We start from the raw sequence: 18,719 nt of genomic DNA on the forward strand, positions 1-18,719 counted from the left end.
CACATCCTCTGAGGAGGATGGTGCATATACAGACCCCACAGACACTGATTCTGATGCTTCTGATGGGGAAGGAAAGTCACTGGTGGATGTCCCTGATTTAATTGAGGCTATCAGGCTCATTCTTCAGGTCTCTGATGAACCTGAGCCTGCGGCTGTCTCTACAAATCCGGACAGATTTCAACGTAAGTAGTTGGTTAAACAAGTTTTACCTCATTCTCAACACCTGGCTGACATACGTCAAGAATCATGGGAAAATCCGGGAACAAAATTCACACCGCATAAGAGACTGTTGGCTCGCTATCCTCTCTCTGCAGAGCTATGTAAAAATTGGGAAACTCCTTCGCCTGTAGATTCTCATGTGGCACGCATGGTAGTTTCCTCAGCTCTGCCAGTAACTACCGTCACCTCTCTGAAGAAACCGACGGATAGACATGTGGAGGGTTGTTTGAAAGCGATTTACACCCTAACCGGGGCTGTGCATAGGCCAACCATTGCAGCAACATGGGCTACTGAAGCTGTTGAGGCGTGGGCTCAGGAGTTGGAGGCAGAGTTGCCTTCCAACACTTCGGAGCATGCTCGACAATGTCTCTCATATATTGCCACGGCTTCTCTGTACCTTAAGGAGGCGACTTCCGATGCCGGGGTGCTGGCGGCCAAGGCTGCCACTACGTCCATCTTGGCTCGACGTATCCTTTGGTTGAGATCCAGGTCGGTGGATATGGATTCTAAGAAAACCCTGGAGGTACTTCCTTTCAAGGGAGACATTCTTTTTGGCGAAGACCTAAATAAGATTGTGGCTGATCTGGCTACTGCTAAAACAGCTTGCCTACCTAGTACGGCTCCTTCCGCACAGAAGGCTAAAAGTACTTTCCCTCGCCCCTTTCGTCCTCCAGGTAAAGCAAAAGGTCAGACATACCCAAAGCAAAATCGTGCTTCCAAACCTGCCAAGCCCAGATCAAGCGGGCATGGGCTGCCCATCAGCCTGCTTCCAAAACTGACAAGCCTGTTGCATGACGGGGCGGGCCTCCCCCTGGGGGATCCCAGGGTGGGGGGCCGGCTTCTAAGTTTTGCCCAGGAATGGTTGAAGACCACTTCAGATGCCTGGGTAAGGGAAATTGTTGCTCGAGGTTACGCCGTACCTTTCAAGAACCGTCCCCTTCATCGATTTTGCCTGACAGAGGTTTCTTTGGACCAGGTGAAGGCAAACACTCTGCATTCGGTGGTACATTCCCTCATGCCCACAGGAGTGGTAGTACAGGTGCTTCTGCCTCAGAGATGCAAGGGGTACTATTCACCGCTGATTCTAGTCCCGAAACCGAACGGGTCCTCGCGGCCCATTCTCAATCTGAAGTCCTTGAACAATTATGTGCGGGTCTCCATGTTTTGTATGGAGACTCTGCGCTCTATTCTGGCCTTGGAGCCTGCGGACTATATGGTCTCCCTGGACATACAGGATGCCTACCTGCATATTCCTATTGCAGTGTCTCATCAGCAGTACCTGAGGTTTGCGGTGGGAAACCTTCATTACCAATTTTGGGTGTTACCTTTTGGTTTGACAACGGCTCCGCGAGTTTTCACCAAAGTCATGGCGGTAATGACAGCTGCACTCCGCCATCAAGGGGCCAGGATCCTACCTTACTTGGACGATTTGTTGATCATGGCAAATTCCCCAGAACTTCTCCTGTGTCATCTAGATCTGATGGTCCAGTTCATGAAAGCCCACGGGTCGCTAATCAACTGGAAGAAATCTTCCCTGGTTACTGCTCGGAGCATGTTGCACCTGGGAGCGTTATTGGACACTCACAACCACTGGTTGTTCTTGTCTCAGGAAAAAGTCCTGAAGCTTCAGGACAGGGTTCGATGCTTCCTATCTCGTCCGCAAGTGTCGATACATTCGGCAATGCAAGTGCTAGGTCTCATGGTGTCAGCTTTCGACATGGCGGAGTATGCTCATTTCCATTCTCGCCCTCTGCAGAAGTTGATTCTGTCCAAGTGGGACGGCCTGCCTCACTGGATCAGATCTCACATGATCTCCCTATCTCCGGAGATCCGTCTGTCACGGAGCTGGTGGCTGCAGGACCAACAATTGAGCAGGGGTCGTCCCTTCTGGATATCCAACTGTGTCCTGCTGACGACGGATGCAAGTCTGAGAGGTTGGGGCGCGGTGTTGGAACAACACTCTCTTCAGGGTCGGTGGACCAAGGAGGAGTCGCTACTCCCGATAAACATTCTGGAACTGCGGGCAGTGTTCAATGCGTTGACAATGGCCCAGCATCTAATACAGAACAGACCTGTTCAAGTACAATCGGACAACGCCACCACGGTGGCGTATATCAATCATCAGGGCGGCACTCGAAGCCACATGGCAATGAGGGAAGTATCAAGGATTCTTCAGTGGGCAGAATGCCATCTGCCGGCCATATCAGCAGTGTTCATTCCAGGCGTTCTGAACTGGGGGGTGGACTATCTCAGTTGTCAGGACGTGCATGCCGGAGAATGGAGCCTACATCCAGAGGTGTTTCAACTTCTCAAGGATAAGTGGGGTCTCCCAGATATGGACCTGATGGCGTCTCGACACAATCACAAGGTTCTGGTTTTCGAAGTGAGGACAAGGGATCCTCAAGCAGCATTTGTGGATGCTCTGTCAATCCCGTGGATCTTTCGGCTGCCGTATGTGTTCCCTCCGGTGTACTCCTGCCTAGAGTTAATTCTGACTAAGTGGGATGGCCTGCTTCACCGGATCAGATCTCACATGATCTCCTTGTCTCCATAGGTCCGACTGCCACTGAGCTGGTGGCTTCAGGACCATCGATTGAGCAGGGGCCGTCCCTACTGGATATCCAACTGGGTCATGCTGACGACTGATGCCAGTCTGAGAGGTTGGGGCGCGGTATTGGAACAACACTCTCTTCAGGGTCAGTGGACCGAGGAGGAGTCTCTACTCCGATAAATATTCTGGAACTGCGGGCAGTGTTCAATGCACTAAACCTGGCCCAGCATTTAATTCAGAACAGACCTGTTCAAGTACAATTGGACAATGCCACCACAGTGGCTTATATCAATCATCAAGGCGGCACTCGGAGCTGCATGGCAATGAGGGAAGTATCATGGATTCTTCAATGGGCAGAACGCCATCTGCCGGCCTAAACTGGGAAACGGACATTCTCAGTCGTCAGGACATACACGCCGGAGAGTGGAGCCTCCATCCAGAGGTATTTCAACTTCTCGTGGACATGTGGGGCCTTCCAGATGTGAACCTGATGGCATATCGACACAATCACAAGGTTCCGGTCTTCGGAGCAAGGACAAGGGAGCCTCAAGCAGCGTTCGTGGACGCTCTGGCAATTCCATGGAACTTTCGGCTGTCGTACGTGTTCCCTCCGGTGTCACTCCTGCCCAGAGTAATATGGAAGTTCAAGCAAGAAGGAGTAAACCTACTTCTGATCGCTCCAGCGTGGCCCAGACGGCACTGGTTCTCCGATCTACAGGGCCTCTCGCTAGATCGTCCCCTTCTACTTCCACAATGACCAGACCTCCTCATTCAGAGCCCTTGTGTCTACCAGGACTTGGCCCGTCTGGCTTTGATGGCGTGGCTCTTGAAGCTTCCGTATTGAGGGCCAAGGGTTTTTCTTAAGCGGTCGTTTAAACTACAACATAGTTTAAACGACCGCTTCAGAAAAACCCTTGGCCCTCAATACGGAAGCTTCAAGAGGCCTGTAATGTTGAAGGCCTGTAAGCCGGCTTCTGCTCGGATTTCCCATAGGGTTTGGAATGCTTACTTTACTTGGTGCGCGTCTCACAATCATGACGTTTTCAAGTTTAGTACGGCCAAGCTGTTGGCCTTCCTACAACAGGGCCTGGATTTAGGCCTTCGTCTGGCCTCCCTCAAGGTTCACATTTCTGCCTTGTCGGTTTGGTTTCAGAGAAAGATTGCTGCCCTACCTGATGTTCATACCTGCACTCAGGGCGTGTTGCATATTCAGCCTCCTTATGTGCCACCTGTGGCACCTTGGGATCTGTCTGTGGTTTTGGAGGCCTTGCATGAGTCTCCGTGTGAACCTCTTGCGTATGCTGACCTTAAGTGGCTTTCCCTTAAGGTTTTGTTTTGCTGGCTATCGCTTCAGCTAGAAGGGTCTCGGACTTGGATGCCTTATCCTGTAAGTTCCCCTGTCTGATTTTTCACCGTGACCGGGCGGTTCTTAGAACGCGTCCGGGTTATTTGCCTAAGGTGGTGTCTTCCAGGAAATTGTGGTTCCGGTCTTTAATTCTCCTGAGGTGTCTTCCAAAGAACGGTCTTTGGATGTGGTACAGATTCTCCGTATCTATGTGAAGAGAACCTCCTCCATTAGGAAATATGATTCTCTTTTTGTCTTGTTTGGTTTTCACAAACGTGGCTGGCCAGCTAACAAGCAGACCTTGGCCAGATGGATTAGAATGGTGATTGCACATGCTTATGTACAGGCTGGTCTGCCAGCTCCTGCTACCATTAAAGCCCATTCTACTCGGTCAGTTGGACCTCCTTGTAAATGACTGCCGCTTGAAAATAATGGTGGTCATTCCGAGTTGATCGCTCGTTATTTTTTTTCCGCAACAGAGCGATTAGTCGCTAATGTGCATGCGCAATGTCCGCAGTGCGACTGCGCCAAGTAAATTTGCTATGCAGTTAGGTATTTTACTCACGGCATTACAAGGTTTTTTCTTCGTTCTGGTGATCGTAATGTGATTGACAGGAAGTGGGTGTTTCTGGGCGGAAACAGGCCGTTTTATGGGTGTGTGTGAAAAAACGCTGCCATTTCTGGGAAAAACGCGGGAGTGTCTGAAGAAACGGAGGAGTGTCTGGGCGAACGCTGGGTTTGTTTGTGAAGGGAAACTCTGCTGCCATAATGTGCAAAAGGGGGACTCTTTCTGCCGTAATGTGTAAAAAGGGGTACTCTGCCTGCGTAATGTGTAAAAAGGGGACTCTGCTGCCTAATATGTAAAAAAGGGGGACTCTGCTGCTATAATGCATACCCTCCCGATGCATAACCCAGTCCTGAAGCCGTGCCTCCACCCCCCTGCCTCATGCCGTGAACATCTCAGCTTTGCCTGCATACTGCCATCAGGCTAACTCCCGCTTGCCTGCACCTCTTGTCATCTGTGTCGCCCCTCCCCACTAGATTGTCAGCTCTTCAGAGCAGGGCCCTCTTTCCTCTTGTTAGCTAAGCCCTCGTCTCGACACATTTCACTCGCAGCTCTCCCCTACTCAAAGACCATCTTTACTCTGCTAGTAAAGGCTCATCTCCATCTATGGCCACCAGCCTCTAGTAGTACGATGATCACTCCCTAAATACTTACATCTTAGCTGTATTATGTCTTGAGAATGTGTGGTGCTCTATGTTACCTGTACTCTATTTCTGTTATTTATTTACTGTAATGCTATGTTTTGTCTCCCTGTACTGTCCTTTGTACGGCGCTGCGAAACACATGTGGCGCCTTTATAAATAAAATGTAATAATAATAATAATAATGTGTAAAAAGTGGACTCTGCTGCTGTAATGTTGAAAAAAAATGACTCTGCTGCTGCGTTGTGTAAAAAGAGGACTCTTCTGCCGTAATGTGTAAAAAGGGGGACTCTGCTGCCATAATGTGTAAAAAGGGGGACTCTACCTGCAGTAATGGATCTTTTTCAACTTGGACTGAAGTGCTAAGTGGTGTGCCGCAAGGCTCTGTATTAGGACCGCTATTGTTCAATATTTTCATTAATGATCTAACAGAAGGTCTAGAGAGCATGGTGTCAATTTTTGCAGATGATACCAAATTGTGTAAAGTTATAAATGCGGAGAGGGATGCTGAGTCGCTTCAGAACGACTTAGTTAAATTAGAAGCTTGGGCAGCGAAATGGAGAATGCGCTTCAATACAGACAAGTGTAAGGTAATGCACTGTGGTAACAAGAACAAAAATAACACCTACCTACTAAATGGGGTAAAATTAGGGGATTCTGTACTGGAAAAGGACTTAGGTGTCCTCATAGATAGCAAACTAAGCAGTAGTACCGAAAGTAGGACTGCAACAAAGAAGGCTAATAAGATATTAGCATGCATAAAACGGGGAATTGATGCTAGGGACGAGAGTATTATACTCCCGTTATATAAATCACATATGAGGCCACACCTAGAATACTGTGTACAATTCTGGGCACCTTACTACAAAAAGGATAGCCTGGAGCTAGAAAAGGTTCAAAGGCGGGCGACCAAACTAATTAAGGGTATGGAGACGCTGGAATACGAGGAAAGGCTTGCAAGACTAGGCGTGTTTACACTGGAAAAGAGGAGATTAAGAGGGGACATGATCAACATTTACAAATATATAAGGGGACATTATACAGATCTTGCGCAGGACCTGTTTTTGGTTAGATCAACACAGAGAACTCGTGGACACTCGCTCAGGTTAGAGGAGAGGAGATTCCGCACAATACGGCGTAAAGGCTTTTTTACGGTAAGGACGATACGTGTTTGGAATTCCCTGCCTGAGGGAGTTGTAATGGCAGACTCAGTCAACACCTTTAAGAATGGGTTAGATAAATTCCTAATGGATAAGGATATCCAGGGTTACAGGGCATAGTCACGCACTATGGTATTTATAAAAAAGAGGGGTAAAACGTAACGGTAGTCGTCAAGTTCGGTCAAAATGTTCTACAAAATAATCGTGCATAGGAGACCACAAATAGGTTGAACCCGATGGACAATTGTCTTTTTTCAACCTTAGATACTATGTTATTATGTTACCTGCCTAATGTGTAAAAGGGCACTCTACCTGCCGTACTATGTAAAAGGGCACTCTACCTGCCATACTGTGTAAAAGGGCACTCTACCTGCCGTACTGTGTAAAAAAGGACTCTGCCTGCCTAATGTGTAAAGAGGGGACTCTGCCTGCCTAATGTGTAAAAAGGGGACTCTGCTGCCATAATGTGTAAAAAGGGGACACTGCCTGCCGTAATGTGTAAAAAGGGGACTCTGCCTGCCTAATGTGTAAAAAGGGGACTCTGCTGCCATAATGTGTAAAAAGGGGGACTCTGCTGCTGTAATGTGTAAAAGGGGACTCTTTCTGCCTAATGTGTAAAAGGGGGACTCTGTTACCATAATGTGTAAAAATAGGGACTCTGCTGCCGTGTTGAGTAAAAAGGGGGACTCTGCTGCCATAATGAGTAAAAAGGGGACTTTGCTGCCGTAATGTGTAAAAGGGGGACTCTGCTGCCGTAATGTGTAAAAAGGAGCTCTGCCTGTCGTAATGTGTAAAAGGGTACTCCACCTGCCTAATGTGTAAAAGGGGGACTCTGTTACCATAATGTGTAAAAATGGGGACTCTGCTGCCGTGTTGCGTAAAAAGGGGGACTCTGCTGCCATAATGTGTAAAAAGTGGGACTCTGCCTGCCGTAATGTGTAAAAAGGGGACCCTACTTGCCGTAATCTGTAAAAGGGGACTCTACCTGCCGTAATATGTAAAAGGGAACTCTACCTGCCATACTGTGTAAAAGGGGACTCTACCTGGTGTAATGTGTAAAAGGGGACTCTACCTGCCATACTGTGTAAAAGGAGACTCTACCTGGCATAATGTGTGATAGGCGCTCTATCTGGAGTAATGTGTGACTGGGGCTCTACCTGGCATAATGTATGACGGGAGCTCTACCTGGCGTAATGTGTGACAGGGGCTCTACCTGGCATAATGTGTAAAAGGGGCTCTACCCTGTGTAATGTGTGTAAGTGACAGCATAATATGAATTGGTATTATTTTGTGGCCACTCCTCTATATTTTTTTTGTTGCGTGCCTATGGTGCGCACTGCCCCTGATTTGTATATGGGGGTGGGTGTCAATGCTGTTTCTTGCACACTGCGCTAAAATGTCTAGTTATGGCACTGCATACTGTATGTCCCTTCATTATCACAGCTTTTTGTGAGTGTCCTTCAGTTCTGTTAAGTGCCAGAAACTTGTATATTGATAACCTGTAATGGCAATACACAGTCATATGTACAGTGTAATTAAATGCTTCTTTTTGGAAAATGTTTTTCAGTTCCCCATCCAAGGCTTACAACAGACTCAGCAACAACAGCAAACTGCAGCCTTAGTCAGACAACTTCAGAAACAGCTTTCAAGTAAGTACAATACAGAATATGTACAGCATCTAAACAAACTCATTGTAGCATAAACCAAGATCATTACACATTACAGGTAATTGTTCTAATGTGATGTAGTCATGTCAACATTTATAATGTCGGCATTCATGCCGGCAAGTGCATAACATTGAGATGTTCACAGTGTCAACATGTGTAGTGTCGACATTTCACATGGACCGGCACAGGAGGGTTAAGGTTAGGCACTAGGGGGAGGGTCAGAGGTTAGGATTAGCAGGACTCACCGCCAGAAGCTGCGCAGGATCCGTAAGAGGTGATGTCACTGCCGAAACCAGAAGATACCACTGAAGCTGCCATACCAGGCAGGTTGCTGCTAGAACACCAAGAACATCATGTTGACATTTCACCTGTGTTAACATGATGTATGTCACTGTGGTCAATGACGGCATGCTGCGTCTCAACATTACAACCATGTAGACATTCTGAATGTCGACATGATAAATGTTGACAAAATATACCACACCGTTTCTACTTGTCATTACATGCAGTTGTTTATGGACATACAGTAGGGCCTAATTCAGAGGTGATCACTGCTACAAAAGCCATCGCACTCTGAAGCCCTTTACGCAATGCGCTCGCCGAGTGGGCGCACTGCGCAACCAGTGAGATGTGAAAGCATCTTACTGGTGCGATCGCCTCTGCCTGATTGACAGGCAGAGGCAGTCACGCGGCAGGAGGGGTCATGCCGACGGTGTTAGAACGCCGTTGGTGGGGCGCGGTCCAGACAACGCAGGCGTGTCTGGACCGTTGCGACCCAGAACGTGGTGTGTAGCGGCCTGCCAGTGCATCTAGGCAGGTAGCTACTTGGCGGGTGCGAAAGCATAGCCGCCGTGTGATGCTTTTGCACCTTTGCAAGAGGGAGCAGGGCCTGACATGCGGGGCGGACTATCCTGACATGCGGGGCGGACTATCCTGACATGCGGGGCGGACTAGCCCTGTGCTGGGCATCCCCCCGCATGTCAGAGAAACTGATCATAGATTTGCTATTTTCTCTGACGTCCTAGTGGATGCTGGGACTCCGTCAGGACCATGGGGATTAGCGGCTCCGCAGGAGACAGGGCACAAAAATAAAAGCTTTAGGACTAAGTGGTGTGCACTGGCTCCTCCCCCTATGACCCTCCTCCAAGCCTCAGTTAGGTTTTTGTGCCCGTCCGAGCAGGGTGCAATCTAGGTGGCTCTCCTAAAGAGCTGCTTAGAAAAAGTTATTAGGTTTTTTATTTTCAGTGAGTCCTGCTGGCAACAGGCTCACTGCAACGAGGGACTTAGGGGAGAAGAAGTGAACTCACCTGCGTGCAGGATGGATTGGCTTCTTAGGCTACTGGACACCATTAGCTCCAGAGGGATCGAACACAGGCCCAGCCATGGAGTCCGGTCCCGGAGCCGCGCCGCCGACCCCCTTGCAGATGCCGAAAAGTGAAGAGGTCCAGAAACCGGCGGCAGAAGACTTTTCAGTCTTCATGAGGTAGCGCACAGCACTGCAGCTGTGTGCCATTGTTGTCAGCACACTTCACACCAGCGGTCACTGAGGGTGCAGGGCGCTGGGGGGGGGGGGCGCCCTGGGCAGCAATGATAATACCTTGTTCTGGCTAAAAATACATCACATATAGCCCCTGGGGCTATATGGATGTATTTAACCCCTGCCAGGTCTCGCAAACACCGGGAGAAGAGCCCGCCGAAATAGGGGGCGGGGCCTATCTCCTCAGCACACAGCGCCATTTTCCTGCACAGCTCCGCTGCGAGGAAGGCTCCCAGGACTCTCCCCTGCACTGCACTACAGAAACAGGGTAAAAAAACAGAGAGGGGGGGCACTTTTTTGGCGATATTGATATATTAAGCTGCTATAAAGGAAACAACACTTCTGTAGGGTTGTTCCTATATATTTATAGCGCTTGGGTGTGTGCTGGCAAACTCTCCCTCTGTCTCCCCAAAGGGCTAGTGGGGTCCTGTCTTCGATAAGAGCATTCCCTGTGTGTCTGCTGTGTGTCGGTACATGTGTGTCGACATGTATGAGGACGATGTTGGTGTGGAGGCGGAGCAATTGCCGGTAATGGTGATGTCACCCCCTAGGGAGTCGACACCGGAATGGATGGCTTTGTTTATGGAATTACGTGATAATGTCAGCACGTTACAAAAATCAGTTGACGACATGAGACGGCCGGCAAACCAGTTAGTACCTGTCCAGGCGTCTCAGACACCGTCAGGGGCTGTAAAACGCCCTTTACCTCAGTCGGTCGACACAGACCCAGACACGGACACCGAATCTAGTGTCGACGGTGAAGAAACAAACGTATTTTCCAGTAGGGCCACACGTTATATGATCACGGCAATGAAGGAGGCTTTGCATATCTCTGATACTGCAAGTACCACAAAAAGGGGTATTATGTGGGGTCTGAAAAAACTACCTGTAGTTTTTCCTGAATCAGAGGAATTGAATGAAGTGTGTGATGAAGCGTGGGTTAACCCCGATAGAAAACTGCTAATTTCAAAGAAGTTATTGGCATTATATCCTTTCCCGCCAGAGGTTAGGGCGCGCTGGAAAACACCCGCTAGGGTGGATAAGGCACTCACACGCTTATCAAAACAAGTGGCGTTACCGTCTCCTGAAACGGCCGCCCTCAAGGATCCAGCTGATAGGAGGCTGGAAACTACCCTGAAAAGTATATACACTCATACTGGTGTTATACTGCGACCAGCCATCGCCTCAGCATGGATGTGCAGTGCTGGGGTGGTTTGGTCGGATTCCCTGACTGAAAATATTGATACCCTGGATAGGGACAGTATTTTATTGACTATAGAGCAATTAAAGGATGCTTTTCTTTATATGCGAGATGCTCAGAGGGATATTTGCACTCTGGCATCGAGAGTAAGTGCGATGTCCATATCTGCCAGAAGAAGTTTATGGACGCGACAGTGGTCAGGTGATGCGGATTCCAAACGGCATATGGAAGTATTGCCGTATAAAGGGGAGGAATTATTTGGGGTCGGTCTATCGGATTTGGTGGCCACGGCAACAGCCGGGAAATCCACCTTTTAACCTCAGGTCCCCTCCCAACAGAAAAAGACACCGTCTTTTCAGCCGCAGTCCTTTCGTTCCTATAAGAACAAGCGGGCAAAAGGACAGTCATATCTGCCCCGAGGCAAAGGAAAGGGTAAGAGAGTGCACCAAGCAGCTCCCTCCCAGGAGCAGAAGCCCTCCCCGGCTTCTGCAAAGCCCTCAGCATGACGTTGGGGCTTTACAAGCGGACTCAGGGGCGGTGGGGGGTCGACTCAAGAATTTCAGCGCACAGTGGGCTCACTCACAGGTGGACCCCTGGATCCTGCAGGTAGTATCTCAGGGTTACAGGTTGGAATTCGAGAAGTCTCCCCCTCGCCGGTTCCTAAAGTCTGCTCTGCCAACGTCTCCCTCAGACAGGGCGACGGTATTGGAAGCCATTCACAAGCTGTATTCTCAGCAGGTGATAGTCAAGGTACCCCTCCTACAACAGGGAAAGGGGTATTATTCCACACTATTTGTGGTACCGAAGCCGGACGGCTCGGTAAGACCTATTCTAAATCTGAAATCTTTGAACCTGTACATACAAAAATTCAAGTTCAAGATGGAGTCACTCAGAGCAGTGATAGCGAATCTGGAAGAAGGGGACTTTATGGTGTCCCTGGACATCAAGGATGCTTACCTGCATGTCCCAATTTGCCCTTCACATCAAGGGTACCTCAGGTTCGTGGTGCAAAACTGTCATTATCAGTTTCAGACGCTGCCGTTTGGATTGTCCACGGCACCTCGGGTCTTTACCAAGATAATGGCCGAAATGATGTTTCTTCTGCGAAGAAAAGGCGTATTAATTATCCCTTACTTGGACGATCTCCTGATAAGGGCAAGGTCCAGAGAACAGCTGGAGGACGTAGTAGCACTAACCCAAGTAGTGCTGCAACAGCACGGGTGGATTCTGAATTTTCCAAAATCTCAATTGACCCCGACGACACGTCTGCTGTTCCTGGGAATGATTCTGGACACGGTTCAGAAAAAGGTGTTTCTTCCGGAGGAGAAAGCCAGGGAGTTATCCGAACTTGTCAGGAACCTCCTAAAACCAGGAAAAGTGTCTGTGCATCAATGCACAAGAGTCCTGGGAAAAATGGTGGCTTCTTACGAAGCGATTCCATTCGGCAGATTCCACGCACAAACTTTTCAGTGGGATCTGCTGGACAAATGGTCCGGATCGCATCTGCAGATGCATAAGCGGATAACTTTGTCTCCACGGACAAGGGTGTCTCTTCTGTGGTGGTTGCAGAGTGCTCATCTGTTAGAGGGCCGCAGATTCGGCATACAGGACTGGGTCCTGGTGACCACGGATGCCAGTCTGAGAGGCTGGGGAGCGGTCACACAGGGAAGAAACTTCCAGGGAGTGTGGTCAAGCCTGGAGATGTCTCTTCACATAAATATACTGGAGCTAAGAGCGATTTACAATGCTCTAAGCCTGGCAAAACCCCTGCTTCAGGGTCAGCCGGTGTTGATCCAGTCGGACAGCATCACGGCAGTCGCCCACGTAAACAGACAGGGCGGCACAAGAAGCAGGAGGGCAATGGCAGAAGCTGCAAGGATTCTTCGCTGGGCGGAAGATCATGTGATAGCACTGTCAGCAGTGTTCATTCCGGGAGTGGACAACTGGGAAGCGGACTTCCTCAGCAGACACGATCTACACCCGGGAGAGTGGGGACTTCATCCAGAAGTCTTCCACATGATTGTGAACCGTTGGGAAAAACCAAAGGTGGATATGATGGCGTCCCGCCTCAACAAAAAACTGGACAGGTATTGCGCCAGGTCAAGAGACCCTCAGGCGATAGCTGTGGACGCTCTGGTAACACCGTGGGTGTTCCAGTCAGTGTATGTGTTTCCTCCTCTGCCTCTCATACCAAAAGTACTTAGAATTATACGGCAAAGGGGAGTAAGAACGATACTCGTGGCTCCGGATTGGCCAAGAAGAACTTGGTACCCGGAACTTCAGGAGATGCTCACGGAAGATCCGTGGACTCTACCTCTAAGACGGGACCTGCTTCAGCAGGGACCGTGTCTATTCCAAGACTTACCGCGGCTGCGTTTGACGGCATGGCGGTTGAACGCCGAATTCTAAGGGAAAAAGGCATTCCGGAAGAGGTCATCCCTACCCTGGTAAAAGCCAGGAAGGAGGTGACTGCACAACATTATCACCGCATTTGGAAAAAATATGTTGCGTGGTGTGAGGCCAGGAAGGCCCCGACGGAGGAATTTCAACTGGGTCGATTCCTACATTTCCTGCAAACAGGATTGTCTATGGGCCTCAAATTAGGGTCCATTAAGGTTCAAATTTCGGCCCTGTCGATTTTCTTCCAGAAAGAATTGGCTTCAGTTCCTGAAGTCCAGACTTTTGTAAAAGGAGTACTAGATATACAGCCCCCGGTTGTGCCCCCAGTGGCTCCGTGGGATCTTAATGTAGTTTTGAATTTTCTCAAATCCCATTGGTTTGAGCCACTCAAATCGGTGGATTTGAAATATCTTACATGGAAAGTAACCATGCTACTGGCCCTGGCTTCAGCCAGGAGAGTGTCAGAATTGGCGGCTTTATCGTATAAAAGCCCATATCTGATTTTCCATTCGGACAGGGCAGAACTGCGGACGCGTCCTCAGTTTCTGCCTAAGGTGGTTTCAGCGTTTCACCTGAACCAGCCTATTGTGGTGCCTGCGGCTACTAGCGATTTGGAGGATTCCAAGTTGCTGGACGTTGTCAGGGCATTGAAAATATATATTTCAAGGACGGCTGGAGTCAGAAAATCTGACTCGCTGTTTATACTGTATGCACCCAACAAGCTGGGTGCTCCTGCTTCTAAGCAGACGATTGCTCGTTGGATTTGTAGCACAATTCAACTTGCACATTCTGTGGCAGGCCTGCCACAGCCTAAATCTATCAAGGCCCATTCCACAAGGAAGGTGGGCTCATCTTGGGCGGCTGCTCGAGGGGTCTCGGCATTACAACTCTGCCGAGCAGCTACGTGGTCGGGGGAGAACACGTTTGTAAAATTCTACAAATTTGATACCCTGGCTAAAGAGGACCTGGAGTTCTCTCATTCGGTGCTGCAGAGTCATCCGCACTCTCCCGCCCGTTTGGGAGCTTTGGTATAATCCCCATGGTCCTGACGGAGTCCCAGCATCCACTAGGACGTCAGAGAAAATAAGATTTTACTTACCGATAAATCTATTTCTCGTAGTCCGTAGTGGATGCTGGGCGCCCATCCCAAGTGCGGATTGTCTGCAATACTTGTACATAGTTATTGTTACAAAAAAATCGGGTTGTTATTGTTGTGAGCCGTCTGTTCAGAGGCTCCTACGTTTGTCATACTGTTAACTGGGTTCAGATCACAGGTTGTACGGTGTGATTGGTGTGGCTGGTATGAGTCTTACCCGGGATTCAAAATCCTTCCTTATTGTGTACGCTCGTCCGGGCACAGTATCCTAACTGAGGCTTGGAGGAGGGTCATAGGGGGAGGAGCCAGTGCACACAACTTAGTCCTAAAGCTTTTATTTTTGTGCCCTGTCTCCTGCGGAGCCGCTAATCCCCATGGTCCTGACGGAGTCCCAGCATCCACTACGGACTACGAGAAATAGATTTATCGGTAAGTAAAATCTTATTTTTAGCACATCTACGATCAGGTCTGATTCACCCTCATAGTCATAATTTCATTATCAGAGAGTTCAGTATCCTGCATAGAGTTGTGACTTTGGGGTTTATTTACTAAAGATTGGCTTTTCAATGCCAACGATTCTTGGAGGCTTTGGGGGCTGCATTTAAAATGGCAATAGTAATATAGGGGGTCTTTTAAACCTTGCCGCTATTGTGGCTTGCATGCGGCAATTTGCCGCATTGCAGCTGTGTGGACTTGACAGTGGCGGGCGTTGTGGGGGTGGAGTTATGGCATTGCGGGGGTGGCGCTGGTAAAATGGGTGGATCGGCTACGTTTTCACATGCACATTGCACAGACAAACTGCAGGTGCCTTGAACAACGTTGTTTCACTGAGCAACGTCTCTGGGCTCGAGACTGTGTACTCCTGCAACTTGTGGTAGTACTCTGTTCTATCAGTCCGATACTCGCTGCCATCGTTCCAGCCCAATACAAGCACCATTGGTTCCAGTTTGATAATTCAGTACCATCGGTTCCAGTCCAATTATCTGTGCCATTGGTTTTAGCTCTATACCTTGTATCATCGGTCCTATCACAGAACCTTAGTTGTTAGTGGTCCACAGGCATCAGTACAGGGAAACCCTGGCAGAGGGCCACGGCCTGCTCGTCGGGTGCAGCGAAACACAAATCCCCTTGCGGGGATACCTGGAGACAGTGTCGGACTGGGGCATGTATGGCCCACCGGGCGAATGCAGTGGTAGGGGCCCATGTTAGGGGTGTGGCCATTCTTTAGTGGGTGTGTGGCCATTCTGCAGAGGGGGTGTGGCCAGCCACCTCATTGGTTTGATTAAACATTAGAGAGTGCAATGTCTGGGCCCCTTCATAAATATATACAGTATATTAAGCTGCTGCATGCATGATAATGTACCAGATTAATAACAGATTAATAACAGCAATGCACTGTAGAAAATACACCGTAGTCCAGTATAAGGTAACATATGTATAATGTATAATTCAAGTGCATAGTCTGGAACCTGATCCTTAGAGCAGGCGGTGGGCCCCCAGGCAGTGGGGCCCACCGGTGGTTTCCCCTGTACCCCTGTGGGCCAGTCCAAGCCTGCCTGGAGAAGAAAACCGGCAGGTTAGACTCCGCGACTCTGTCCTGGGTATTCGTCAGTTCCCTAGTAACCATCTGTGACGTCACCATTCAGCATCAGTAACTTAACTAGTCTGTAAGCATCAAGCACCATTTCTCCTGCTTATGCAAGAATTATCTGAGGCATCCAAGCTTCCACTTCCCAGTGTCCACCACTGGCCCACGGTGATCACAGCTGGGAACATAATATCTAATAGACCTGACAAAACCTATCTTTGGTAAATATACCGTTTTGTGTGTTTAGGTTGTTCAGTGCAGACATTACTACAGTATAATTCCCGAATTACTTTATATTGCCTAGTTAGCTTTCCCAGTATACTTTTCATTTATACATTTGTTTTAAAATGTATTGGCACCACGTTCCACTGAATCTCTGTGTGAAAAGAATTTAACACAACCGCTACATGATACAAACTGAAATGTGAGATATGTCTGTACATTTCAATGCACAGTTTCTATTTACCTGCTATATTTAACAGGCTACAAAAAAATAAAACAGACAACGTGTTACATCTAAATGTTTGTGCACCCTTTTAGTTCATTCAGTGATGCTTTATTTTTTTAAAGGCCTAAAAATGTTATCGACTGGTTAGGCCTTAATGTAAACCAGGTTAAAACAGTTCTAGGGTGGTATCCAATTAGCTGCAGTTATTTTCCATGGCTAATGGTTTCGCCAGGGTTAGCCAACTAGCCCCGATACCTGCCACTTATCGGTGATTAGGCTTAACGTGCCTCAGACTCGCAAAGCATAATTCCTGATAACCAGCTGTCAGAGCCGCGATAAAATATGGGTCCAGGTACTTAACCCGGATTCTCTTCCTGCAGTCGCACAGTCAGCTTTCGGACTGGTTGCATCAGATGCGACCATGTCAGGCAAAGCCCAGCCTGGGGTGGTCACATCAGATGTGATCATGACAGGCAAGTGGTTAACTAACACTAGTGTAGTAATCCACAGCACTTAGATGTTTACCCAAATTGATCTGCATAAAAGAATTATCTGGAGGAAACCTTAGCCCTCATTCCGAGTTGTTTGCTCGCTAGCTGCTTTTAGCAGCATTGCACACGCTAGGCCGCCGCCCTCTGGGAGTGTATCTTAGCTTAGCAGAGTTGCGAACGAAAGATTAGCAGAATTGCTACTAAATAATTCTATGCAGTTTCTGAGTAGCTCCAGACCTACTCACAGATTGCGATCAGCTCAGTCCGTTTAGTTCCTGGTTTGACGTCACAAAACGCCCTGCGTTCGACCAGCCACTCCCCTGTTTCTCCAGACACTCCCGCGTTTTTCCCTGACACGCCTGCATTTTTTGCAAATGCCGGGAAAACGCTGAGTTGCCGCCCAGAAACTCCCCTTTCCTGTCAATCATTTACCGAACACCAGTGCGACTGAAAAGTTCCGCAGAAGCCACAGCAAAACAGCTAAGTTTTGTGTTAAATAACTAAGCGCATGCGCCCTGCGGGCTTTGCGCATGCGCAATCTGCAACTAATCGCAGCATAGCGAAAATCGGCAACGAGCGAACAACTCCCCCCCTTATCAACAAGGTCAATTTTCGAAAATATGAGTCAAAACATTTTGAAACAAAGTTCTGTGTACTGATAAAATGAAACTTTTTCGTCAAGAATACAAAACATACATTTGGGAAACAGGAAAAGCATTTGAAGACAAAAATATGGCAGCCACAAGGCACGGGAGTCGGTCTGTTATGCTTTGGGTTTGTGTCGCAAACAGTGACACCAAAAAATTTGTCTGGGTTGAGAATGGATTCAACTAAATATCAATAAATCGGGTTGGTTTCAAAATCCCATCGTTCACAATACGGGCAGCAGAATCCCAATGGTCAAGATCTGTCTGTATTTTGAGCGCTGTAATTCCGGAGCCACTATTGTGAGCATCGGGATGGTGAGTGCCGGGATCCTGACTACATCCCCAGTACATCTTCGATGCTAATTCACAGAGTCAATATAGAAAATTAATAGGAAAAGTAGTTGCCAATATATCAGGTCATTGCTGCAAAGTATACCTCAAAAACAACTTAAAATTATTAAATGAATGAAACATTAAAGTCATGGGCCCTCATTCCGAGTTGTTCGCTCGCAAGCTGCTTTTAGCAGCTTTACACACGCTAAGCCGCCGCCTACTGGGAGTGAATCTTAGCTTCTTAAAATTGCGAACGAAAGATTCTCAAAATTGCGACCACACACCTCTTAGCAGTTTCTGAGTAGCTCCAGACTTACTCGGCATCTGCGATCAGTTCAGTGCTTGTCGTTCCTGGTTTGACGTCACAAACACACCCAGCGTTCGCCCAGACACTCCTCCGTTTCTTCAGCCACTCCCGCGTTTTTCCCAGAAACGGTAGCGTTTTTTCGCACACACCCATAAAACGGCCTGTTTCCGCCCAGAAACACCCACTTCCTGTCAATCACATTACGATCACCAGAACGAAGAAAAAACCGTGAGTAAAATTCCTAACTGCATAGTAAATTTACTTGGCGCAGTCGCAGTGCGGACATTGCGCATGCACACTAAGCGGAAAATCGATGCGATGCGAAAAAATTTACCGAGCGAACAACTCGGAATGACCCCCATGATTCTCAGACTAGAATATTATTGAATATCCAAAAATAGAGGTTGTAAATATAGATTCTTAGGGGACACATACTGTACCCTTCACACACACAGATTAACACAAGAAATAGTGAGCAGCATGTAGGCAGGGAGGATAGTTAACACTTCAATTGCTCCATTGG

At 48.3% G+C, this 18,719-nt stretch overlaps 1 protein-coding gene across 7 annotated transcripts in view; it reads left to right on the plus strand.

Moving 5' to 3' along the window:
- MED12L (mediator complex subunit 12L) overlaps window positions 1-18,719 on the plus strand; it is a 1,138,385-nt gene that overhangs the window by 1,071,920 nt on the left and 47,746 nt on the right. For all 7 annotated transcript variants that reach the window (XR_010175887.1, XM_063916058.1, XM_063916059.1 and 4 more), the window contains one exon: window positions 8,049-8,130. Coding sequence is in view for 6 of the 7 variants with exons in the window: in XM_063916058.1 (XP_063772128.1) it covers window positions 8,049-8,130 (82 nt within the window). In the remaining variant the exon portion in view is untranslated. The remainder of the gene's footprint in view (window positions 1-8,048; window positions 8,131-18,719) is intronic.

The sequence above is a fragment of the Pseudophryne corroboree genome, chromosome 4, assembly GCF_028390025.1.
Source record: "Pseudophryne corroboree isolate aPseCor3 chromosome 4, aPseCor3.hap2, whole genome shotgun sequence".
Taxonomy (NCBI): domain Eukaryota; kingdom Metazoa; phylum Chordata; class Amphibia; order Anura; family Myobatrachidae; genus Pseudophryne; species Pseudophryne corroboree.